This window comes from Pimephales promelas, chromosome 14 (assembly GCF_988280905.1).
Source record: "Pimephales promelas chromosome 14, fPimPro1.hap1.1, whole genome shotgun sequence".
Taxonomy (NCBI): domain Eukaryota; kingdom Metazoa; phylum Chordata; class Actinopteri; order Cypriniformes; family Leuciscidae; genus Pimephales; species Pimephales promelas.
This window is the reverse complement of record NC_142782.1, coordinates 1827480-1854910: the sequence shown is the minus strand read 5'-3', so window position 1 is coordinate 1854910 and position 27431 is coordinate 1827480. Positions and strand designations below refer to the sequence as shown.

General features: G+C 39.6%; 1 protein-coding gene and 1 long non-coding RNA gene across 3 annotated transcripts in view; one reads left to right on the top strand and one right to left on the bottom strand.

Annotated features, from left to right (window-relative positions):
• Positions 1-27431, top strand: part of LOC148973614 (uncharacterized) — a 543652-nt gene that overhangs the window by 425143 nt on the left and 91078 nt on the right. The gene's annotated exons all lie outside the window — the stretch shown is intronic.
• On the bottom strand, positions 10510-26805 carry b3galt4 (beta-1,3-galactosyltransferase 4). Of its 2 annotated transcripts, XR_016146434.1 has the most exons (3): positions 26587-26805; positions 13066-17366; positions 10510-12712 (listed from the first exon to the last, which is right to left on the bottom strand). XR_016146434.1 is itself a non-coding variant. In XM_039674777.2 (2 exons), the coding sequence occupies exon 2, from the start codon at positions 17249-17251 to the stop codon at positions 16139-16141; it is 1113 nt and encodes a 370-aa protein (XP_039530711.2). In that variant the 5' UTR covers positions 17252-17366; positions 26587-26805; the 3' UTR covers positions 10510-16138. The 2 variants fall into 2 exon arrangements, 1 of the variants encoding a protein (XP_039530711.2); XM_039674777.2 differs by having other exon boundaries at positions 10510-17366.

The window sequence follows — 27431 nt, the reverse complement described above, 5'->3', positions numbered from 1 at the left end:
CTCATCGAATTAACGTTGAACCAACGTCAGACGCGTCATTCTTTCAAAACTAACGGAAAATTAACGTGAAATCAACGTTTTTTCAACGTTATGAAAGCAAACCAATTTTCGATTTTCATTTAGCTTTGAAGAATGCCGCGTCTGACGTTGGTTCAACGTTAATTCGATGATCAAAATCAACGTTGTTTCGATGTCATGAGAGACGTTGATTCAATGTCAGTTTGCTGTTTGGGATATGTCCACCCTGCCTGCCATAGAGCGTGAAAGATACATTTTATTTTATGCCCGTTATCAACTAGCCCAGGCTACCTGCCATCATCATCATAAATTCATAATATATACATTAAGGTTTTTTACTTTAAAAACGAAATAAAATCATTCACTGGCTTACCTGGTGACTCGACGAGGTACAAGTAAATGTCCGGGTGAGACACCTCTGGCCACTGGGTGGGGTTGTTACACCAATTTGACGCTGGGAGAATAAAGGGACGTGTTTTTAAATTGGCCAAATTGAGTTTGTGTTTGTATCTTTCATGCTCTATGGCAGGCAGGGTGGACATATAATTACTTGACATGTTTTATATAAGTGATTTCTTAAGTTATTTACGCCTGTCCGCTGTGTATGGACATTGGTTTTTGCCGTTATTTTGTATTGAAGTCTATAGAGAGCCTAAGTCCCTCCCCTTCCGGTCGACCACCATGGGACCGTATTTCGGAAAAATATTGAATGGTAGTCAATGGCGAGAGACAACAAATATTTTGATCTGGTTTGAATTGTGCCCTGAATTACACATATGATGTTTGCCAATTTAAAAGATACATTTTAAAGTAAAGAAAGTCGCAGTTTGATGTAAAACCGTTGAGGTATAAGACTGTGAAAATACGTAATTACAAAGACTACAAACCCCAAAGGCGCACATTTTCTCTCAATGAATGAAGCTAACTTTACTGAGGCTAATGTCTGTCATTGTTTCTACAGTCTTACGTTATAATCGTAACGTTACGAGTGTTTTGTACCAGACTGCACACACACGAGCAGCGGATCTCACTCGTTGTTTCGCTTCCTGGGAGATGTAGTTCATAGAGCGATTTTCACATAAAACTAAATGCTACTCTTCTGTTTTATGACAAACCGCGACGTTTTTGACTTTCAGAATTATCTTTTAAATTGACAAACATCATATGTGTAATTGAGGGCACAGTTCAGACGGAATAAAAAGATAAGTTGTCTCTCGCCATTGACTACCATTCATATTTTTTCCGAAATAAGGTCCCATGAGCCGGAAGCGGAGGGGCGGGGCTTAGGCTCTCTATGGGGAGTCTAGTTTGTTTTCCCCTAAAAGGGGGCGGGGACAAAATTGACAGTTAAGTTCCCGGATGTGCGTATTTTGATCTGAATATCACGTGACCTGACTCTACTACTATCACGCGACTCTACTACCCCCGTTGCGTGAGCGAGTATTGCATTTCGCGTCCACTTTGAAAGGGAGCGCGTCGCTCAGGTTGACTATGTAACGGTCCTCAGTGGTGTATTACATGTGCACGTGAAAACTGCGTATCACATGCACATAAAAATAATTCTGGCATATAAACTGTACGATAAACACAACGCGTGCTATACACACGCACTTCCATGAGATCGGGCTGATTTCCCTGTTAATACTAAGAAGAGGCAGCTTTATTTTTATATCTTTTCGTACTTATGGACTTGAACACTGGACAGATGCTCGATGTAAAGGGTGATTGTAAATAGATAGTAAAAGAGAATGTATATATTTAATTAAGGTGGTATTTGTATGTGTTGTGTGAGCGTTTTTAGATAATATGCTCAATATTAAACACAATAAAAGAGACATCATTTTCCTTTAAGGGGAATGTAAATGTAAATGAAATTTAAATCCAGATCGGTTTCAACCGAAGATGCTCTACATTATTCCTCATATGTCTGAAATGGAAAGAAAAATAAATACGAGTCACCAACGGATTCAAATTTTTAGCAACGAATGACAAGAAATTAATACTTTTTATTCAGCAAGATGCACACTTTAAAAAAACAAAAAAAACAAGTGACAGTAAAGACATTTATAATGTCCCAAAAGATTCCTATTTTAAATAAATAACTGTAATAAAATACATTTTGTAACTTCTGTTCTTATACATAAAATAATTCAGGGAAATGTATTCCAGTTTCCACAAAAATATAAAGCAGCACAACTGTTTGTTTAACACTGATAATAATCATAAATATTTCTTAAGCAGCAAATCATCACACACACACGCACTCTCTCTCACGCACACGTTTTCTCTCCTCTATCTCTCTCATACACTGTCAAAAATAATCCTACTGCACTCTAATATGAGGATTTGATGCTCATGAAACATTGATGATTTGTGTGTGTATTTCTTCATGGTCATGTGACACTGAAGACTGGAGTCTCTGCTGCCCCCTGCAGGCCTGTTAATGCAGACACATTCGCTCAGAGAAGAGACGGTGAAATATGTTGTTGTGTCTGATTCTGCAGTGCACTTAGAGTTTATTGTGTGTGTGTGTGTGTGTGTGTGTGTGCTCTAAGAGTAAAGACATGTCATGCATGTCAGCATCACTAACATCATTCTGGAAGCCAGGCTTGTTCTTAAAGGGATAGTTCACCCAAAAATGAACATTCTGTCATCATGCAGGAGTGGGGGGCACAAACTAACGCACGGCTAGTTGTAAGTTGCACACATGCTGGCATGACAAAACTTGTTGCCAATTCAACACTATATAGAGAAAAAAAAATGGGCCAAAATTAAAATATCTTTGGAAGATATCACTGAACATTTATTTAACCATAGAAAGAGTACATTTCTTAAGTTAAGTTTTCATTTCAGTTTTTTTGTGTTCATTTAAAATAAGAGAAATCTGATCATACTTTAATCTTATATCTGTTATTGAACAGTTGAGCTAGTTGTTTAATGCTGATACACAGCAGAACACACTCGCCGGGTTTAAACCCCAGTTGAACAGGCGGGCATGTTGTCACAATGAGCCCCTAATAGAACTATAATAATAATAATAATAAACTTTATTTTATATAGCGCCTTTAAAAAGTATCTCAAAGCGCTTCACAAATATAGAAACATAATAAAACATACAGTTAAACAAACAATGCATTAGTAGTTGCTGACAGAAAAACATAATAAAATACAAAATAAAAACATTATGAAATATAGGATTAATACAATAACAATTCTCAACAATTAAGTAAAAGCTACCCTAAACAAATAAGTTAAATTAAAAGGCCAGCTTCCAAAGAACGGAGATCACGTGCTGGTGTGTTAGGGTGCCTTATAAGTCAGCATTAAGATTTTAAAATCAACACGAAATCTGACAGGGAGCCAGTGTAAAGATTCCAGTACCAGAGTAATATGATCCCTCGTCCTGTTTCCAGACTGAATTCGAGCGGCAGAATTTTGCACCAACTGTAATTTGTTTAGGGTAGCTTTTGAAACCCCAGCCAACAAAGCATTACAGAAATCGATACGAGAAATAGAGCCCGACCGATATATCGGCAGGCCGATATTATCGGCCGATATTAGGCATTTTCTAAAATATCGATATGGGCAGTTATAATGGCCGATAAATGAATATTTCAAAAATAAAATAAAAACGGGCGAATCACGCTTCAGTTGGAGTTGTATAGGTTGTCCACCAGAGGGCACTCTACACCGTCCCTGTTGGCAACACTCGTGTATAACGCGCCACACATCCTGCAACCCGCTGATCCAGCCAGAGTCGGGCAGAGAGAACCAGTTATGCATCATCATATTATTTTAGTTAAAACTCATAATTAACTAAGTAACTAATGTTAGGGAAATCTGTTAATATTTTGTTGCGCGTTTCTGAAATGAAAAAATAATAATAATATCGGCCGATATATTGGAATATCGGATTTTAAAGCCAACAAATATTTGTATCGGTATCGGCCTTCAAAATCCTTTATCGGTCGGGCTTTAACGAGAAAATACAAAAATGTTAATTAGCTTTTCAGCCACAGGGAGAAATGATGAAAATGATGTCCTAACAGTGCAAAAAAATGATGTCCTAACAGTGCCTAACATGAGGAACAAATGTCAAATTATTATCAAATATCACCCCCAGATTTTTTAATTTAGTCTGAAATTGAAGTGTAGAACCTTCTACACTAAAAGTGGGGGAACCAGCCTTCCGTAGCTTAGTCTGGGTTTCCCCACACTGCCTTACCGCAGCGCGATTCAATTCACGCCTCATTTAGGGAACCAATCACAGAACGGGGAGGGAGCAGCAAGACGATGACGACATCTATCCCTCACACCGACGCAGTTTGTTTATATAGCTACCTTTTGATGCAGCATTAGATATAGTTTTAAGTAGTTTAGAAGGCAAGTTTATTTTGAAAAAAGAGCCGTTTTTGGCGTTAAACTTCGCCTCAGTCGTTATTGTTGTCTCACCATTAATCGCCCTAATGGAGGACCAGGTACAGGAGGCGGTCGACCTTGGAATATCTGCCGCTCAGCTTTGTCCCGAGAAAGAAAATGCGATAAAGAATTGTCGATACCAACTTCTGTTCGACAGTCCCGAGGCCTGGATGAGCTCAAAGTGGCAAGTTAGCCACGGAGTTGTATAGTGCCAACCTGCTAGGCATCGTCGTCGACGAAGTCCTTTAACTTATAAATGGTAAGTGGTATTTATTAATATCATATTGTCATTATGCCTGCAGACTACCTACTGTGGTTGCCACTAAGTTGTGTTGCTTTTCAAATATCAATATACAGCTACCGCTTTAGTAGCATAACTTTCAGCTGTGCACACGTACCCGATTAAAGTTGTTGACACTTTAGTCATTAAATTAAATTTTTATTTTTTTTTAATTTGTGAAGTACAAGTGCAAACAATTTCCAATGCAAATAACAACTTCAACTTCTATGTTAAACTGACGTTAAAGGTAAAGCGTCAGTTGTATGACGGCCCGGGATCGCCATCTACCGACGATTAAGGGGGCCCTAAAAAGGCGGATATTGACGTATGGTCAAAATACATCCCAAAACGTCAGTTATATGACTTTTTGGGATGAGACTGTGTTACTCAAGGAAGAACCAATCAAATCTGAGAAATCAGAGGGTTCAATCAACCTCCATTTTCAATAGTTAATGATGCGAGAAGGGGTATTGTTTATATCGGGCAGTTCCATATTAAAAAAGATTGACAGATGATCAGACAGCCCCAAGTCAGAGGTGTACAACTGTGACACAAATGAGCCGTTTAAAATCACCAAATCAAGAGTATGGCATTTATTATGGGTAGGACAGTCCACGAGCTGGTTCAAATCGAAGCACTCCAATAAAGATAAAAATTATTTTGTTGTTATGGAATCTTTTTCTGTCCATATGGATGTTAAAGTCCCCCAAAATTAAAGTTCTCTCAAATTTGAGGCATAGCAAGGACAAAATATCCGCAAATTCAGATATGAAGTCTTTATTTTTCTTGGGAGGCCTGTAGACTGTAGCTATGGCAGTGGAAATGTGGGCAGGTTCACTCAAAAGACCACAAGATGTAAACAACACTGGTCCAGAAGCACTTCCTGTTTCAGTTTTTTAAAGTCCCCGTGAACCGGAAGTTGCAAACGATTTTTTATTTTCAAGTGAAACGGAATATTGAACAGAGGGCAGGGTTTTACTCTAGTGCTCCTCCTCTCCATCTCTCGCTCATAGCAAACTAACGGTTTGAGGGGAGTGGTTAAGCGTTTCCCCACCCAAACTGTGAAACCTACGTCATCAGAAAAAGAAACCGTTCCAGACCGGAAGTAACTTTTCAGATTTTGATTAAAGATTACTAAGGTAAAACATTTTTTTTTAATATATATTCACTTGCACGGATTAATTGTTCACCACAAGACTAGTAATATGCGCTAACAAAGTAAATAGGTTCAATTTTGATTTCACGGGGACTTTAACACTACATAAAAGCTGGGATAAAATACAACAAACATTTAAAACTTAATCAAAAAGTTAAACAAACATCTTTAAGAGGTTTTCTTTACATGTGAAATAAAGAAAACAGTTACAAACTGAAACAGGAAGTGCTTCTGGGCCAGTGTTGTTTACATCTTGTGAAATGGTCTATTAAACTGTGGAACAACCACAGGACTCAAGCTGAGTTGGTTATTATAAAGCACAATAATGCCCTCACCTCTTCCAGAGGAACGCGGGAGATCGAATAAGCCATATCCAGAGTTCATTCTTTCTGACTCTTTGTTTCCGTTAAACACACAAGATCCAGTTTACGTTCTGTAATAATGTCATATAGAATCACAGCCTTGTTATTGACAGATCGTGTACTGAAAAGCGCCGAGTTTACCAGACGGGGAGCAGTTGGAACCAGAGAAGCAACCTCGCTCTTGGGAAACGACAAGTTGTTGAAATTAACCCTCCTAGGCCTACAAAACAGCGTTTGAGATTTACGCAGAAATGCAGGAAAAGCAACAGAGGATGCAACAGCTGAGAAAGAAACGCTGAGCGATACATATAACGCGTCGGTCGTCGTAGTTTTCCAGCATCACTGCAAAGAGTGTAAGTGTCATTCGCCAGATAAAAGTTAACGTGGTTCAACAGTTGGCGAACAGTATACCTTAGGGCCATGTTGGAGAAGTCCACACCAGCCGGGACTTCAGAGTGGTGCAAATCCTGGGAGGGACAGCAGGAGAGGCGATTCCAGCGAAGAGCAATCAGTGGTAAAATCATTAATCCAAATAGTGAAGCGTAATTCCACATCATAGAAGCAGTGATCCAACGGGTGAAGCGTAATTCCTCCTCACGATAAAATAGGCATTCTTCACATACTCCAAAACTCTTAATGAATGCTCATCAATAATAATAATAATAATAAAAACAAACAAACGGATGAAAAGAGCGGCAGCCAAAACGCGCCAACGTACTCTGATCGATTTTTGCTGCCTTGTCGAAAAATGCTACCTTAGCGCGAATTGATCACAGAATGCCGATTAAAGTCGTATGGAATACAATTATAATACAATTCTAAGTTATGAGGACAGCTATACTGTAGACTACTGTTTTTATTTTTAAAACGGTGTGAAAAGTAAAAATTATCATAAAATATTAATTTTTGACTTGTCAAAGTACCTTTCCTCATAGTAAGTGAAACTTTCAGTTATTCTTTTTCAACTGGCTGACCGTATATTCATATGGTAGTAAGCATTTTTTTAAAGGGAAATTATACATTATAAATAATTATAACAGGAAAATGTACCTTTTGTAAAAAAAAAAAAAAAAAAAAAACTGTGAGTCTGCACATGCGCATAAACGGTAAGTAGCAAATCCTCTTCTATGATTATATTCTATACTTTTTATCAGTTCTATTGAGAGACCACGAGAAAAGGTAAGGTAAAGACTGAGAGTCAATGTTCAGAATTGTATTATTATTATGTTGTGAAGGAGGCTGTATAGCTGTGTTTTGTGGTGTGTTTGACAAACTCAAAAATTATTTAATTTTTAATTATTAAAAAAAACGCCATTATTTTATATGAAAAAGTTCATAATTGTATTTTATTGTCAAAATATTTTTGTTTGTCTTGTTGAGCTGTCAAACGATTAATCGCGATTAATCGTATCAAATAAAAGTTTGTGTTTACATAATATATGTGGGTGCACTGTGTATAATTATTTGATTTATATAAATGCACACACATGCATGTATATTTAAGAAAAATTATTATTTATGTAAATCTATATACAGTATGTATATGAAAATATTTCTTAAATATACACAAGCATGTGTGTGTATATATATATATATATCTATATAAACAATTTGTCTCACCACAAGGTGTCACTGTGGCCTGAAAGCTTCAGCTCTGACACTCTGAGCTCGACTGTTGATGTCTGAGGTAAAACACGGCCCATCATTAACATACTCATTACCAATTTATTTTATTATTATTATTTTGGGGGGGTACATGGAAATGAATAAACGTGGAAATGAATAATTGTATAATTATACTACAGGGCTGTTGAATGCTTGATTCTGATTGGTTGAGAACATTCTTGTTGCAAAGATAGAAAATACCCAGTAGAAAATGACAGTCATAAATAGGCTACTTTAATGGATGTAATGGAATAGCCGCCAGCAAGACTTGAACATTAATCTTCTTGGAGTTAAAGGGTTAGTTCACGCAAAAATGAAAATTAAGTCATTAATTACTCACCCCCATGCTGTACCAACCCCGTAAGACCTTCGTTCGTCTTCGGAGCACAAATGAAGATATTTTTGATTAAATTTGAGAGCTGTCTCACTACCACATTGGCTGCCTAAGGGACTGGCTGACGGCCCAGAAAGTCAATGAAGAAAATGTTTAAATATCCCAAGTGACTACAGTGGCTCAACTATAAGTTTATCAAGTGACGAGAATACTTTTTGTGCGAAAAAACAAACAAAAATAACGAGTTTATTCGACTATTCCTTTTCTTCCTTGTTGGCCTGAAACGAGACTTCAAGAGATTTCCACGACGCATGCGCGAGAACTGAACTGAAGTAGTTGAAGGAGATCGAAATTCTCGCGCATGCGTCGTGGAAATCTCTTGAAGTCTCGTTTCAGGCCAACAAGGAAGAAAAGGAATAGTCGAATAAAGTAGTTATTTTTGTTTGTTGTTTTTTTTTTGCACAAAAAGTAGTCTCGTCGCTTGATAAACTTATAGTTGAGCCACGGTAGTCTCATGGGATATTTAAACATTTTCTTCATTGACTTTTTGGGCCGTCAAGAGCCAGTCCCTTAGGCAGCCAATGTGGTAGTGAGACAGCTCTCAAATTTAATCAAAAATATCTTCATTTGTGCTCCGAAGACGAACGAAGGTCTTACGGGGTTGGTACAGTAATTAATGACTTAATTTTCATTTTTGGGTGAACTAACCCTTTAATCACAACACAAACAAGCAACACTTAAGGCTGTTAATTAATAACTGAGAAGTCCACTTGGAACAGATCCAAGGGCAAGGCGATAGCCGTCGTAGATGCTCGGTCACAGCTGGGGCGAGGCTTTAGGTCAAGGACACACAGCAGAGATAACGACAGACGACAGCGGGGAGCTGCGGCAGCATAGATAAGCTCGGCACTGTACTGGTTCGAGCATAAGCAGACAAATACTTGCAGGAAGATGATTTCTTCCCTGACAGGACAAGAGTGTATAGACAGGTAAATTGCAAAACACTTCTTTCAACAGTAGTCAAAGAACAATCCGACAAAGAGACAGCAGGAAGAGAGAAAAAAAGTAGCAAATGCAATTAGAGAGAAAGAGGGAACAGGTGTGAAGTAATAAGACAAAAGCAGCGAGAAATAAGTAAGTGAGTAATTAAAGGAGAACTCCGGCGAACAATGAACCTTTGGTCTAATAAATCATCGATACCTAGTCAATCGTTCTCTGAGATTTGTTTTCATGATAATCGAATGTAAAGAGTTTTATCTCTAAAAACTGTTTAGCGTATAATGCTAGTAATGGGGACATTTAATAAGTAAAAGAAATCGCTAGTTTATACCACTAACAAGGCTCAAAATAGCCCCACACTAACACAATAACATAATAAGGGGCCATACATGCAAAACGAAGCATTGAGAACTGTGTAAGTGTCCAGACCGTTTAATAAGAAGATACTTTATGAAGACAGTTCACTTCGCGTATACAGACAGGAGCCATCTTAGAAAACAGTCACGACAAGTCGATCCCCGAACGTCGCTCATACAGTTCAGAAGTTCGCTGAACTTCATACAGATCAGATCACTCAGCATAACGTTCGTGGTTTGACTTATCGAGACTATTTTTTAAGATGGCTCCTGTCTGTATACGCGAAGTGAACTGTCTTCATAAAGTATCTTCTTATTAAACGGTCTGTACACTTACACAGTTCTCAATGCTTCGTTTTGCATGTATGGAGCCTCATTATGTTACTGTGTTAGTGTTGGGGCTATTTTGAGCCTTGTTAGTTATTGAGCCTTATATAATATATAATATATAATAGGCGCAAAATAGGTTATTGAACTGAATAGGTTATAAAAATAAATTGATAGCCCTGCTGCACGGATTTTCGTAATTATTACAGATAATATAACAAATACATAATTATTGAAAGGCCCACATGTTAAAAGGGCGTTGTGTTTTTCATTTATTGGGTTATCTACTGTATAGTATATGTACTGTATATACTAATAATTCAACGGCCTGTCTCCAATTATTCCTTACATAAATATATGTGGAAATAAAATAAATAAATTGTATAGTATAAATACTCATTTATTTATTTTTTCAACATGTCTCCATATATTTATTTATTTATGTATTATTATGTCAGATTTGTAATTCCACACCTGAGGGAGGACGTGATCAAAACGCCGTCTTTCATAATCGTAAGTTAATGTTGTTAAATTGAGAAAAACTTTAAACAGAAAATAACCAATAAAGTCTCAGTCACCAAAAGCAGCCCATACAAATTTCAATTTCTCTTTAATTAAAAAAATGTTTCATTTTCATTCATTCATACATGTTGCAACAACATTTAGTTCAATCTTTTCAGTGCCATCGTTTAAAAATGCTTTATTGACTGAATAACACGTTCAGTTGTTCTGCTTTAAAATGTTACATATCTTCCTATAAAAACTACCACATTTAACACCGTTTCACAAACCCACCTCCTAACTTACAATCAACTCGGCTGCACAAGTCATTTCACATTAAATGACATTAAACTGAAAATTAATACTGTTTAACTTGAGTAAACCAAAAACACAGTCACAGTTCTACAGTGGTACAATTTACTGGTGGTTTAACATGTGATTTTTTTGTGTGAATCACATTATAATTTGTTTTAGAATAAAACTGAAAAGGGTTAAGCAAAACAAATGTGCGCATGTCTGAGAACCTTGAATATAAAGACATACACAGTGTGGTACAGTACAAAGACTCTCAGTGTCCCTTATTCTTCTCTATAATGAACCATGATTGTCCATTATTTCCATTTTCTAAGTTGGCAACACTATTCATTTCAAAACGGTTAACAAGAGCTGCTTTGTCGATGGTTTGCATATCTGGACTTCTAGTTTCGGTTCCCTTTAAGAAAGACAGAAGTAGTCTCTTAAATCTGGACGGTTATTTCTTGTCATGTTGACGTTAAACGAAGACAAAACTGAAACCCTAAAGTTAAAACAGAAATGCTCTTTAATAGTTTAGCCTAGCTATAATTGGTGCCCTTGATTAAATACGAGTCTTCAGATCTATAAGCTTCAAGTCTCATATTAGTAAGTGGTCAAACTGTTGTATTTGTGGTTAGAGTTTCATTGCTTTGCTCTGGGTTTAAGCTGTACAAGGTCCTTCTCTTTGCATAGAAAGCCTGTAATGGGAAAAGCTTATTACTAATCATCATGTGGCTTGAAGAGCGCCGACATCTTCTGCTGTTGGTTTACTGTCTCAACCAGCCGAAAACACACACACACACAGACATTTGAATCCTAAATAATCCTAAAAGATCTGCACAAACCCAAACATTTACTCACCCTCGAAGAAATCAGGACAGAAGTGTTTGAAAGTGGACAGAAGAGACAGATTAAAACACCAGAGTGTGTCTCTCGTCTACTTCTGATCCGATAGAACAAAAGGCATCTTTATATCAGCTGTAAACAGGACCTTTATGTGCTTTTTTAAGCTTGAAAATAACCTTGCATAGTCTTCACTTCAACAATATATAGGTTAATCCTTTTTAAAGTCACAGAAGTGGTTCAGTCAAGATCAGTGAGAGATCCTCTGTCTTTCTTAGATTAAGGTTAATGACACAGACAGCAGGTTTATTAGGCTACTGTCACTTTAAGAGTGAATGCATGGACCCCATACACTGTCACACGTTTTCTGTTTACATTCATAACTGTCATAACCAACCGTTTATAAGGACATTTTGACGTGATTTTGTGTGTATATATAGCATACTTTACTGTTTCAATACTACGTGGGACTAAATTGCTTGATTTTTTAGTGTATAAAACTATACTTTTACGTATAGTGCCTAGGAAGTGTATTGCATTCACTTGAGAAAACAAAATCTACACTGTTTTTCTAAATTAACAAGTTAATTATCTAAGAATTACAAGATCATTTTTCATGGAAAAGTTTCTGAGTTTTTCTTAGTCATTAATTCAGAAAAACAGAGTAGGTTATTTTTCTTCAAGTGAATGCAATACGCTCCCGTAGCACAACTAGTTTACATCTACGTGTTTGTTTGTACTGCAACTATCCTACAAGTGAACTTACAGGTATACTGATGTAAATACTTAAATCACATTATTTAGTTTATGAAAGTACACAAGTATACTCTCAGTGAACTATTGGTTAAGTAGTTTTAATGCTACAAGTATACTTAAGTGAACTTGACGTCATACTTGTAGTTTTTATATTTGATTATTGCACTTTGTAGATGCAATCCAGTGCGACTTGCATGTGAGCATGACCCAAATAAAGCTCAGATGAGAAACTGTGGTTAAAACTGTGGTTGAGATACTGCAGAAGTGCACTGGTTTTAAACAGCACATCATCAACTACTTTTACAAGACAGTATGTAAATCTGTGTGAAAATAGTTATTAATAGGCTACTTAATCAAAAGAGTTAACGCAACTACAAGTCATGGATACCCTAGTGAAAAAACCTAAATTAAAATGTATTAAAAAAATTATTTCATACTAAGTAAACTACAAACATGCTACAAGTATACTTAAGTGAACTTGACATCATACTTGTAGTTTTTATATTTGATTATTGCACTTTGTAGATGCAATCCAGTGCGACTTGCATGTGAAAACGATCCAAATAAAGCTCAGATGAGAAACTGTGGTTAAAGCTGTGGTTGAGATACTGCAGAAGTGCACAGGGTTAAACAGGACATCATCAACTACTTTTACAAGACAGTATGTAAATCTGTGTGAAAATAGTTATTAATAGGCTACTTAATCAAAAGAGTTAACGCAACTATAAAGCCATGGATACCTTAGTGAAAAAAACCTAAATTAAAATGTATTCAAAATACATTTATTTCATACTAAGTAAACTACAAACCCATTAACATTTACTGACATATCGCTCGAGACTTACTGATATAAATATTATAAACGACTTTATTTAGAGTAAATCTTTATTGCACAATGCACATTTCTTAATATTAAGCCTGAAATGTGTTTAATATCACTATTAGTAAGGATGGTGTGATATCTGTTTAATATCAGTCTTTAAATGCAAGATGTGTATACTTGCAATAGTTTAACTTTAGCACAATTAAATATACTTCAGCATAAGCATGTAATTTATTATTTAAAATCAATATTTTTATTCATAAATATGTCCTCAATGGTGTACAAATACCTCTGCCAATTATCTGACTCATCCTCGTAAACAAAGAAATTATTATCTTTATATCCATGGGACGGGTAAGTCCACGGAGGCTCCATCTTCTCGGTTACTGATGTAACCCTCGTTCCCTGAAGGAGAGAACGAGAGACGTGACGTCGACGTGACGATGATGGGGATCACTTCAGGGAGCCATATCAACTTCGAGTATCTACAGAAACAATGAACGTTGGTGGGCGCACGCATGTTTTTCGCTGAGGAGCCGAGATTGTGACGGCCGTACAGCGATGATCAGCAACTGTGGTGGCGGGACATCACGTCTCCCGTTCCCTCCTTCAGGGAAAGAGGGTTACATAAGTAACCGAGACTTTCCCTTTCAGTTGCTCATGTTCAACGTGATGTTGATGTGACGACGTTAGGGGATCCCAATGGAAAACGCCATTGGTTGCTGCCACATCCAGCGCCCTACGCAAGACTCTCAGACCTCCAACTGCTGGGGCGGAAGGCTTGCGTAGAGGGAGTTCGGACTGCTGCTCCATTATAACCCACACCGTGGAACTCTCGGATAACACTGGGAAAGCGTACCCCTCCAGAGGAAGGGGGCGCTGCGGAGCCACATCCTGCCCGAAGGGAGGTAATGTGGAGAATACACATATGGACTGGCCGGAGGGGCAGTGCAACATATGGATTGTCACTGGAGTGGCTCCAGCCCAAAAGGGGGAGTCTACACCCGAGACAGTGACGGCAGAGCAGACTCTGCCAAGGGAAGACACGGGCTCACTGCAGGGAGCTGGACGTGGAACAATACACATATGGGATCGCCGCAGGGATCACTACATAAGGAACCCAACCTAGCACAAGTTACACAAGCATACAAGCACTAGGCCTGGCGTCAGACGCTCCGCAACGTCCGACTGCCGAAGGGGTGCGGAGGAACTCACAGGGTTCGCCAAATGGGGAACTTGACTTGAGCAAAAAGTGCGTACCCGCTCCGTGGAGGGGAATGTTGAAGCAAGCCGACACTAGAGCGTGTTACGAGCACACAGGAAGAAACCGGCTCAACACGTAGGCTATAAAACCTAGCTAACGTCTAAGGTGCTCAGATGTCTGTCAGCAAGGCGCCGTGTGCCAGCGCCCAGGAAGAAGCGACACCCCTAGTGGAGTGGGCTTTCAACCCAGTTGGGCAAGGCACGTCTTGGGCTTCATAAGCCAAGGCGGTGGCATCCACTATCCAGTGGGCCAACCTCTGCTTGGAGACAGCCTTCCCTTTCTGCTGGCCTGTAACAGAGGAACGGCTGATCTGAGGTCCTGAGGCTTTGCGTTCTGTCCACGTATAGGCGCAGAGTGCGAACGGGACAGAGAAAAGCCAGGGCTGGGTCTGCCTCTTTTGAAGGCAGCACTTGCAGGTTCACTAACTTGTAGGAGGGAAGGGAGTGGTAAGAACCTTGGGCACGTATCCAGGCCAGGGTCTCAGGATCACGTGAGAACTATCCGGGCCGAATTCTAGGCACGATTCGTCGAGCGAAAATGCATGCAGGTCCCCTACCCTCTTGAAAGAGGCCAATGCAACCAGGAGAACTGTCTTACAGGACAAGATTTTTAACTCAGCTGATTGCAGAGGCTCAAAGGGTGGTCTCTGAAGTGCCGAAAGGACCAGAGACAAATCCCAAGAGGGTATAGAGAGTGGGCGAGGAGGATTCAGTCTCAAGGAGCTATGCGTGCGCACGCTTCCTGTGTATACCCGCGCTGCGGGGTGGGGCGCGTGACGCTTCTCAAGCACGCCTACGTTCATTGGCTCGTTCTTTAGATACTCGAAGTTGATAGGGCTCCCTGAAGTGATCCCCCAACCTACGTTCATTGGCTCGTTCTGTAGATACTCGAAGTTGATAGGGCTCCCTGAAGTGATCCCCCAATGTCGTCACGTCGAACGTGAGCGACTGAAAGGGAACTATAATAGCAGAGTGGGACATAGAGTGCTAGGCCAACACGTTTCATTCAGAGGCAGCGGGATGTGACTGAACGGAGAAGAAGCGGAGGAGGCAAGTTTAAAAGCCGGGCCGTGAACAGGCACACCTGAATTAATCAAGTTTGTCCAATAATGGCTGACCGGAAACAAGGAGCTGGCTGAAGTTCAGGAAGTAGTGCATCTGTGCATAAAGCCAATTGCAGGGTATTTTTATTAAGTACATAAATATGCAAATGCCTTTTTCGTATGCTCATAAAATAAATGTATTTCAAATACATTTTAGTGTATTTATTTTTCACTAGTGTACTTAGACTTTTCTATCAGTATTAGGTAACTATACTTAAGTGTAATTTAAGTATATTTCTGAGAGGTGCATTTAAATAGTATACTTTCTAATTTTTTGTTGAAAAGATGTATACTAATAGCACACTTAACAGTGAGCATAAATTCAAGTATTGCATGATGTAAAATCAAGTTGCAGTGCATAGTATCCTTGCAACCAAAGACGTTCTTTTCCCTTTGGTTTTTCTAACGCGTTTTCATCCTAGGCCGTCATAGTGACGCTTTTGACATTTCAGGTTTGGTTTAGGTCTGGGGTAGGGTTAGGGTTTCACCACTAGGAGGCGCCTTCTGGCCCATGTATATCTGCGTCTCATATTGACGATAAAGGGTGCCATGTGTGTTGGATGGAGACGAAATGTGAAAATCGCCAGTATATGACGCCTTGGGATGAGAACAGGCTGGCTTTTCAGACAATGTTTAATTTCAGGAGTCTCTCCCCAACAGTGTCCCGAGAAGCGCTCTTACTTTACAGACACCAAGAGATGTCCGCGCACCCAACCATGAGCACGGGGCGGTGGAGTGCACTTGTGTCCAGTACTGCACCATGTCCCCTGGTTTGGTGTGGTGGACCGACACCATAGTCTGATAGCAACAACGGCTGAATGGTACAGCGGGTCCTCCGGAGAAGAGTGGGGAATGGGTCGGTGTAATCCCTGCGGTGTGAGCACAAATCCCTACAAACACATCCTCAGGGGGCAATGGACTGGGTAATGGTATGGCAACCGCTGCTAATGACAGCTTGAGTAACGCCGGTCGAGAAAGTACATACGCCGTCCCGCTGCAGTAATCCGGAAACACCACGCCAGCGTAAGCCGTTTCTGACATGAAGTGTCTGCTGGAAGGATTGCGATCCGGTGCGACTTGCATGTGAACACGACCCAAATAAAGCTCAGCCAGTTCACTTTCTGCCGATTTAAAGCTGTGGTTGAGATACTGCAGAAGTGCACTGGGGTTAAACAGCACATCATCATCTACTTTTGCCAGATAGTGAGCCTGTGGGCAGAAACGGCGAGCCCATCCCAGCATAGACAGAGTTTTAAGAGTTAAGTTGGCGTAGGAGTCAATGAAGCGACCCTGTATGAGATCCCCGCGCTCCTTTGACTCTTCCACCAATTCTTTCCCGAGAACCGGGTCCGACGGCTGACCAACGACGAAGAGGGTCAGGACTCTGTGACCCCTGACATGTATTTCCCCACCCCAGCTGTCCCGAATGGCTTGGCGGGCCTTTCTGTTGGGAGGTGCAGATACAACCAAAGCGATGAGGAAAGGTTTGGCACGTTCGCAGACGTGGACACTCGGCATAAGCAGGTACTCTTCCGAACGGGTTGGAGGAATGCTGTGTGGAAGAACCAGTCCATGAAACCCTTCCACTTTGCTCATGCCCAGCGAGGTCACCCATAATTCAATGACGTCGATAAAGAGTAAAGCGAGTAAAGAGCCACAGAATACTATAATGGAGAGGTAATGGATGAACCCTAAATGACCTCCTCGCTTCCCAATGCGCCCCTTACAGATCCTAAAACCAGACCCTACCATTTTTACAGATCACAGGACAAACTTCTTTACTGATCCTTTTGGGTATGATTATACATTTAGATCCAGTGAAGGGACAAAAAGATGCATGGTGTCCAGTTGTGCCTTTCTCTGCCAACTGCAAAAAAAGATGAACAGGTTATTGGTTAATGGCTGATATCAAGAGCAAAAATTGTATTCTTTAACTTAGAAGTTCGGTAAGATTTTTTGTGTTTTTGAAAGAAGTCTCTTCTGCTCACCATGCAAGGCTGCATTTACTGAATCAAATCTACAATGAAAGCAGTGAAATATTTATATGTGAATATATAGTCAAGTGTAATTTATTCCTGTGATCAATTAGGGTAGGATTAGGGGTGGGGTAAGGGATCAGGTGGCAGAGATGGGTAGGATTAGGGGTGGGGTAAGGGATCAGGTGGCAGAGATGGGTAGGATATGGGGTGGGGTTAGGGATCAGGGGGCGGAGATGGTTAGGATTAGGGGTGGGGTTAGGGATCAGGGGGTGGAGATGGGTAGGATATGGGGTGGGGTTAGGGATCAGGTGGCAGAAATGGGTAGGATATGGGGTGGGGTTAGGGATCAGGGGGCAAAGATAGGTAGGATTAGGGGTGGGGTTAGGGATCAGGCGGCAGAGATGGGTAGGATTAGGGGTGGGGTTAGGGTTCAGGGGGTGGAGATGGTTAGGATTAGGGGTGGGGTTAGGGATCAGGGGTGGAGATGGGTAGGATAGGGGTGGGGTTAGGGATCAGGGGTGGAGATGGGTAGGATTAGGGGTGGGGTTAGGGATCAGGGGGTGGAGATGGGTAGGATATGGGGTGGGGTTAGGGATCAGGTGGCAGAAATGGGTAGGATATGGGGTGGGGTTAGGGATCAGGGGGTGGAGATGGGTGGGGTTAGGGATCAGGGGGTGGAGATGGGTAGGATATGGGGTGGGGTTAGGGATCAGGTGGCAGAAATGGGTAGGATATGGGGTGGGGTTAGGGATCAGGGGGCAAAGATAGGTAGGATTAGGGGTGGGGTTAGGGATCAGGCGGCAGAGATGGGTAGGATTAGGGGTGGGGTTAGGGATCAGAGGGCGGAGATGAGTAGGATTAGGGGTGGGGTTAGGGATCATGTGGCAGAGATGGGTAGGATCAGGGGTGGGGTTAGGGATCAGGGGGCGGAGATGGGTAGGATATGGGGTGGGGTTAGGGATCAGGGGGCAAAGATAGGTAGGATTAGGGGTGGGGTTAGGGATCAGGCGGCAGAGATGGGTAGGATTAGGGGTGGGGTTAGGGATCAGGCGGCAGAGATGGGTCGGATATGGGGTGGGGTTAGGGATCAGGTGGCAGAGATGGGTCGGATATGGGGTGGGGTTAGGGATCAGGTGGCAGAGATGGGTAGGATATGGGGTGGGGTTAGGGATCAGGGGGCGGAGATGAGTAGGATTAGGGGTGGGGTTAGGGATCAGGTGGCAGAAATGGGTAGGATATGGGGTGGAGTTAGGGATCAGGGCGAAATCCTCCCCCTGGATTTCGTGTTCTGCAGTGAGGACCATCTCGGAGCTTTTGCCAGTTTTCAAACCTTTGGTAAAGTCTAGAATCACAATATATTTTAGGTATTATAGAGCAATGAAAAAACTTGTGTACAGCAGTTGTGTCAATGATGCTATCTGTACAGTGGATGGAGAAGGGAGAGTTGTGTTTTGACATTTTATGGTGTTAACTTTTTGATGAATTGAAGTGATGTAAGAAAGTGTTTATATAAAAATAAAATCTCTCTCTCTCACACAAAACCTTGAAACGCACACCTCCGTTTATATGTTTAAAAAGCAAAGCATATTTTAGGCTTACAGTCATTTCCAAACCTTTGCCTCTTTTTTCAAAGCTTTACACACTGATCCAAGAACTGCACACACAAAATGTAAAATGCATCAAAATGAAGCACTGCATTAAAAACGATACACAAACATTTTTGGATATATTATACACATATTCAAAACCTAGAGTTCTTCTTTCATGAGCTTCTATGTACATTTCAGTTCAAGATTGTCATTTGTTAGACATAAACATGGAAAACACAGAATCCAAACAGAAATATTTTAACAAAGTAAACTAATTTGGCTGAATATTGAATATTGTAAAGTTGAATGTCTGTATATTCAACACTACGTAACATACAGTAAACAACTGCAAGGTTAAACAATTCTAAATGAAATGTATATAATTTTCAAAAACCAATCTATCGAATAAATCACTATTTATGCAAAAACCTCAAACACATTCTCACTGTGGCACATTTGTAAACTAAAAACAAGAGAAAAAAAATGTCAAACAAACTAAAACACAGTCGTCATCGTTTACACACAACGACTCTAAATTGTTCACACTTATTTCTATATAAGCCAGCTCAGAGTGCGTATGTGACACAGGTGCACTAATGGAAACGAGAAAGAGGAAGAGCGAGTGTGTGAGATCTGTCAGACTGAAGGGGTTTTCCCTTTGTTTGACAAGAGACAGCACTGTCTGTGATGAGGAGTCCTCAAGCCAGAGTCAGCAGGAACACATGATGCCGAAGCAGAATCAATCTCGCATTGGCCTTGATTTTGTAGTTGCATAACATGCTTTTCATTTAGAGTTTATTTGACCTTTTTGTCTTTTGCAGTTGGACTGCAGTATTTACTGAAAGATGACTGAAACTGTAATGTAATGAGGGATAAGGTTTTGAAATGACTGTGTTACAAATGTGATCCGCTTGGATATTAGCAATAAGAGTTTTGAAAATGTAATAGAACCAAAGCGAATAAAAAAAAAAACTAAAATTATGTTGCTGCCATATGTGGGTTTTTTTTTTTGTTTTTTGTTTTTTTGTTTTAAAAAGCATGCACTTTTTATTAGGGCCAAAGCACTAACAGTGCGAGGACCCTATTGAAACTGTTAGGGTTATTTTTATTTTTATTTTTTATTTTTTCTGCAAAGTAAGCGCCATTTTCGGGGTCGCAGCATGTACAAAAGTAAGTAAGTAAAATTTATTTATATAGCACCTTTCACAGACAAGGAGTCACAAAGTGCTTTACAATCTGTTAAAAACATTGCAATAGTCCAAACATGACGAGATGAAGGCATGGACATCTCTTTTCTTGAGACCACCGATCTAATCTGAGCAATGCTCCTGAGACAGAAAAAACATGAGCGAACTACAGACTTTACATGACTGTTAAAACACATGGCTCTATCCAGAAAAATATCCAGATTTCTTATCTCACTACGATCTGAACTGGGTGAAACCACCAAAGCCTGCTTAATCTTAGGTATCATATTGTCAGGTGCAAAGATCATCATTACAGTTTTGTCCTTATTAAGTTTTAATCCATCCATTTATTAATGGAGACTTAACAATCCTGGTCCAATCCTATCAGGTCTAAACGTAATAAGTAACTGAATGTCGTCTGCATATAAATGATAAGAAATTATTTTAAAACCATTTATAATCTGTCCAAGAGGAAGCATATACAAATTAAACAACAAAGGGCCCAGCACAGAACCTTGTGGCCCACCACAAGACAAATGCACAGAGTCAGACATAAAAGATCCAACTGATACCGAGAAACTCCTATCGGACAAATAAGATGAAAACCAAATTCAGAGCAGAACCCGAAATACCCACCAAGCAGCGTAATCTATTAATCAAAATGCAGTGATCTACCGTATCAAATGCTGCGCTGAGATCTAACATAACCAACACCGAACATTCCCCCGCGTTTGTGGCCATCAGAACGTCATTTGATACCCGCGGAAACCTGATTGAAATTTGTCATAAATGTTATGAGTCTCCAAAATATCATTCAACTGCATTGCCACAACCTTTTCCAGGATTTCAGAAATGAAGGGCAATTTCGAAATAGGCCTATAGTTGTTCAATGATGTAACATCAAGATGACACTTTTTCAAGAGTGGTTGAACAACAGCGTGTTTAAAACACCTAGGGACCTGGCCCAACTTTAACGAAAGGTTAATAATTGCAACATGACATCATGACTTTTGGGTAAACATCAGTGATGCGCGGGTTGATCCGAAATGAGCGGGTGCCTGCGGTCACCCGCGGTTACCCGCAGTTACGGGTCATCCAAAAATGTTTTTAATGATATTCGGGTCGCGGTCGGTCGGGTCGTTTGAAAAAAGATGCCAATTAAACATTTGTATTAATATAGTAGCCTACTAGACACAATTTTTGATGAAATATACAGCCCTACACATTATTGGCTGAATACTGGCACGAAGATAACACACAAGCTCAGTCTAAACAGTTCTCGGTTCTGCTGATTCGAGAACCGCTGTCCCTGTGCGTTCGATTAGCCTACGCAGTATCTATGCGCAGTATCAGCTGCTCGTGCTCATCACTTCTCTCAACAGTGGCACCAACATGTCTCGGTTCAGTGAACTTTTCGAGTTACTGGAGTAGGGAAATTCAGGATATTGATTTATTTCGATTCGGATGGACTGTCAGGCATGTCCGAAAGTGAGTAACTTTAGTAACTTGTGGTTTAGCGCTGACGCAAGACGCGAACTGTTTCGAACGATTCACTAAAAAGAACCGGTTCAAAAGAACGATTCGTTCACGAACCGGCCATGTCTATGATCACAGTCTGCAGAGAGATGGAGGCGGCAAGAGCAGACATCCCAAGTCTCCCGGAAGTTCCGGGAGTCTCCCGCATATTGATAGCGTCTCCCTGATGCCCGCAAATTAGTTCAAATCTCCCGGAATCTAGAGCGAGACATACTGCGCGCATAACATACATAGCGCGCTGCGCGTGCCTCGCAGACGCGAAAGTTAGCCCTCCTGCCCACCCAAGATCCTGTTACCGAAATATACCTCCCGGAAATGAATTCTTGCAGGTTGGGATGTCTGCAAGAGAAAAGGTGAAGACTGGGGAGTGGAAGCTCCGCAAATACACAAATAGAAAGAGTAAAAGTGTGGGAGACATTTGCTGAAATAATGAAAGATGATGACTGGCTTTGCCTTTGTTATGTGTAGGCCTACGTCTTCTTGCGATGCTGTGTTGTTACACGTCTATGGCCCAATAACGCTCCGATGAGCATTTGCTATTTTTTTAAAAATGCGGTCAGGAAGCGGGTCGGGTACAATATTTTTTTTACTTTTTTTTTGCGGTCCGAGTTGCGGGCGGGTAGTTGAAAACGTCGGTCGGTTGAGGGTTGTTTATACATTGACCCGCGCATCACTGGTAAACATATACGCCACTTTCGAGTCAGGTGGCGTGTTATCTCCACGCATTTTGAGCTATCCGCGTGTATGCGTATATGTCTACGCCATTAACGTCCGCATCATTCCGCGCGTCTGAACACGCAGTCAAATCTCCAGTCATAAATGCCATTAACCCCAGTGACGGTTAGGTTTAGGGACGGGGTTGAGGTAAGTCATATATTTATATAACGTTAAGTCAACGGCGTTCATAAACACGCTGAAAGGCGATTATGCGTCTTGATAGCACGCCAAAAATGGAAATACGAATTGGCGTGTCATACACACGGTCTGATAATTGAGACCAAACATGGACCAATAGATGTAATAGTTTTCTTGACCACCGAAGCAGGCAAAATATCCGCAGGACTTTGAGATGGTTTCATCATACAAACTATTTTTATAAGATCATTATAGGATATTGACTGAAAGGAGCTTAATATTGAATGCCGCTCTGTGATAAATTCAGAGTGGATAGCTGATGGTAAAATGCTAGCCCTAACAGCCATAACTTTACCCACAAAATGAGACAGGAAATTATTACAATCATCGTTAGAAAAAAACGGTACAGATGATATAACAGGAGACACAAGACAATTAATAGTGTCAAACAAAGTCTTAGGATTCCTTTTACAAGTTAAAATCATTTTTTTAAAAATAGAGCTCTCTGGCCTCCTTGATCATCTCATGTAAATCAGACAGTAAATCTTTAAAGGGCAACTCCGGCGCAAAATGAACCTTTGGTCTAATTACACATTGTTACCTAGTCAACCGTTATCTGAGATTTGTTATCATGATTGCCGAATGTAAATAGTTTTATCTCTAAAAACAGTTTAGCCTATAACGCTAGTATAACGCTAGTATATAGGGCATAGAGTAATGACAAATAAAAATCGCTTGTTATTACCACTAAAAAGGCTCAAAATAGCCCCACACTAACACGACAGCATAATAAGGGTCCCTACATTCAAACCGAAGCATTGAGAACTTTGTCAGTGTCCATACAGTTTAATAAGAAGATATGAAGAGTTCAGATGCAAAAGCCTCTAAGTGCCATTTGAAATTTTCTTCTAAAATGATAATTTTTATCGAGCTTGTACATTTAAGTTCAGTAATTTCACTTAAATGGCAATGAAGATTACCTATTAATTGCCATTTAAGTGAAATCACTGAACTGAAATGTACAAGTTTGATAAAAATGATCATTCTAGAAAATTTCAAATGGCATTTAGAGGCTTTTGCATCTGAACTCTTCATATTTTATACATAGTCAACTTCGCGAATACAGGAAGAAGCCATCTTTGAAAAATAGTCTCTACCAGTCGATCTACGAACGCCGCTCCAAGTTGCGCTGGTGAGATGTGAATAAGGTGATAAGGTGAGCGCGAACCGTAGGCTACGTGTACATATTGAAGAGAAGAAAACGGTTCGTGTTTGTGTTTCTTCCGGAAACAACGGACCATTAGAGATTCTGCACAGTTCAGCGCACTTGGATCAGCGTTTCAAATTTTGAAAAATGTGAAAAGTTGTGTTATTATGAACATGCCATGGACTGTAAGATGTTGCTCTCCCCTTCTCAGAACTGCAGTGTGTCTGAGTCAGTTACAACCTCTTTCGGTTTTAAGCAGAAGTGTGTGTGAGCTCTGATCTTCTCGTTTCCTCTAGAGACACGGGTGCCTCAAGCCAAGGAGACCACGTGTAAACACTGTGGCTGTTGTGTGTTTTAAAGAATTACATAGAGATGACATAAATGAATCTGGAAATATTCATGTAAAATGTTATGTAAAAAAATTACACTTTATCTCAATAGTCCACTTTAGACATTGTTACACTTTAAAAATGCAGGGTTGTTTTAGCCCAAATTTGGGTCAAATATGGACAAACCCAACTGTTGGGTTAAAAATGAATTAAAAGATTTAACCCAAAGGCTGGGTTTGTCCATATTTTACCCATTTTTGTGTTGAAACAACCCATTTTTTAGAGTGTAAGGGTTCAGGTTAGTAGAATAAAATCATAGTCTGTAGAAAGTCTGTAGGAGTTTATAAGATATTAAGCAGACAGTCTCTATACTAATACTCTACTGAGAGTGAGTTATTGTTTATAACTAATAGTTAGTGCGCTCTAAAAAAAATGTGGGTTGTTTTAACCCAATTTTGGGTCAAATACAGACAACCCCAAATGTTGGGTTAAAAATGTAATTAAAAAAATGGGTCCCACTTTATATTAAGTGGCTTTAAGTACTATGTACTTACATTGAAATTAATAATTTGATACAATGGACTTATTGTGTACATGCATGTTTTTACATTGTACTTATATTTGGAAAATACCTGCATGTAAATACAGCTGTAATTAATAAATGTAATTACATTTGTAATTACACAGCTGACCCTTCCCTTACACCTTAACCCACCCTTAAACCGACCTATACAACCACACCTAACCCTAACCATACCCGTATCACACCTCAATAGCAACAAAAGTGTTTTACAATACAATCTGAACAAAATAAGTACATTTTACTTATTTTTCGATGTAAGTACATAGTACTTAAAGCCACTTAATATAAAGTGGGACCAAAAAGGGGTCCCACTTTATATTAAGTGGCTTTAAGTACTATGTACTTACATTGAAATTAACCCAATGGCTGGGTTTATCTATATTTGACCCAAAATTGAGACATTTTTAGAGTTATATGTAGCCTATATATATATTCTACTATATGCTCTGATATGTTTGTTTTTCCCCCAATGTAAGCATGTGTCTTTGCTGTAAGATCGTGTGTGTGTGTGTGTTTTCATCAGAATTGATCGTATCAGAATGTGCATGAACACGATTTTTCCACTCAAATTTGGGTCAAATATGGACAAAACCCAAATGTTGAAAGTGAAAGTTGGGTCAAAATTTATTTCTAGCCCAACATTTGGGTCTGTCCATTTGTGTCCAAAATTTGGGTAACAACCAGCATTGTTTGAGTGTGAAGCAATGCAAGATCAGCGATAGTCTCTAAAAACTGTCAAAAACAGCTTGTATTATCTCTATATTTCATCTGACTGCTTGCGCTGAGCCGGTTCACCACTGTCACTGTGCCATAGATCACTAGTCTTAACAGACCAAAAAAAGCACATAAGTTTCCTGCAGGCTGCAAATATATATCCGTTGCTCTTATTTTGCTCTTTTCTTGTAACTCTCATTTCTTTCTACACACTTCTTACTCCTTTTGGCTCCTTCTTTCTTTATACTCTGATCTTCACAATCTTTATCTGTGGTTTTATAATAAACTTTACTTGATTAATTTGTTTGTCTCTATAATTTTGCTTATTCCTTCCTCAAATTTCATGTTTGACATGATCATTGCTCATGGATCTCTCCGTATAATGTGCAGCAGGATCACACAGTTTTCCACATTTTTACCAGATTTATTGCAGCATTTATAAATGTGTTGTCAACTAAACACACTTTTTGACGGTTTCTATGAGACATATTAGTGTTGTATTACCTGTAGTGTAAAAAGAATATGAATTATTATTATTTTTTTAAGCGGGACAATATACAAATATATTTATATCCCATTTTTTTATAATTAATAAATCAAGCAACGACTTTGTTTGCTTTAAGACTGTGACCCTTAAACAGAGCAGACTGAAAGGCGTTTAAAATATGACTAAATATTAATAGAATTTGGACGTACAAGAACCAATCAAGAGCTTCAGGTTAAATATTGACAGGATAAATCTCCATTAAACACCTCGCCTCTTTGAAACACTGACAAATAGGCTAACCTTCATAACGACAACGACACGTAACTGAACACAGAGTTGTTCTCTAACAGCACAGCGATGCTATTCGTGAGCGTAATTTATTTAATTAATAAGGTTGGGTTGAATATCGTGTTTGACTTCGATGATAAATAAACATATGCGACTGAACCCGTCTGCAGAAATAAACTCGCTCTTGATATGTTTGCTCTGTCACGTATTAGTATGAATACGCAGCTTTTCTCAATGTAAAGAAAGCTGTGACCGCCCTTTAGAGTTCAGAAATGCGTGTCGTCGTTTCTATCAATGCGTGCTATACTTTATAGTTTAAAATAGAAATGTTACCTTTCAAGCGCGGAATCCTCTGAAATTAAAATCACCGTGCAGTTTTCATATTTTTGCCATGAACATGATAAATGCATCATTTATTCAAGGCCTGTGTAATCCATCAGATGATGAGCGAGCATTTTTAGCATATGACTGTCGATGAATATGAATTGTTGCGGTAGACACAGCTCCACTCCCCTCCAGTGAGCATCGGCGAGTGAATCTGATGTGATGCGCAGATCCAGGATCAGTTCTGTTTTTTTTTTTTTTTTCAGGATCAGTCCTGTAGGAGGCTCTCCAGCTCCAGCAGTGCGTCACCATTCACAAGGCAGAGAGATTACGATATAACATTAATAAATAGCCTACTTTACTTTCCATTTTAAAATACATATTCAAAACAAATGTTGTGTGCCAATCTAATAAATAATCAATAATACAATAATCCAATACAATCAAAACGTTTACTTGCATGCATTTTTTTTATTCGCTTTGGTAGGCCCTACTATTATAATGTGTCAGTCTCTACCATTGTAATCAGTTTACAGTATCACATGACATGCATACAGTAATGTACAATGCTATTATTTATGCCATCTGTCCCCCGTCTTCTGATGCATCTCTGATCCATCTGATGTTACAGTCATTTGTACTCTGTCCTGCTTTATGTTCACAAATGGCAAATCTCTCTAACACCCCCCCCCCCCCATAATCATTTTTATTCTCTACAAACTGAACTGTATTGGCCAATTATATTCATTTGCATTTAAAGGGACACACACAAGCTCTTATAGGGCCCGTTCTTCTTGATCCCATGTTTGAGTTAGTGTGTAATGTTGTTGTTACAGTATAAATAATATCTGTAA

What these genes read in the sequence shown, in the direction of transcription:
- b3galt4 (XM_039674777.2), bottom strand. Translation starts at nt 17,251, where the DNA reads ATGGTAGGGTCTGGTTTTAGGATCTGTAAGGGGCGCATTGGGAAGCGA.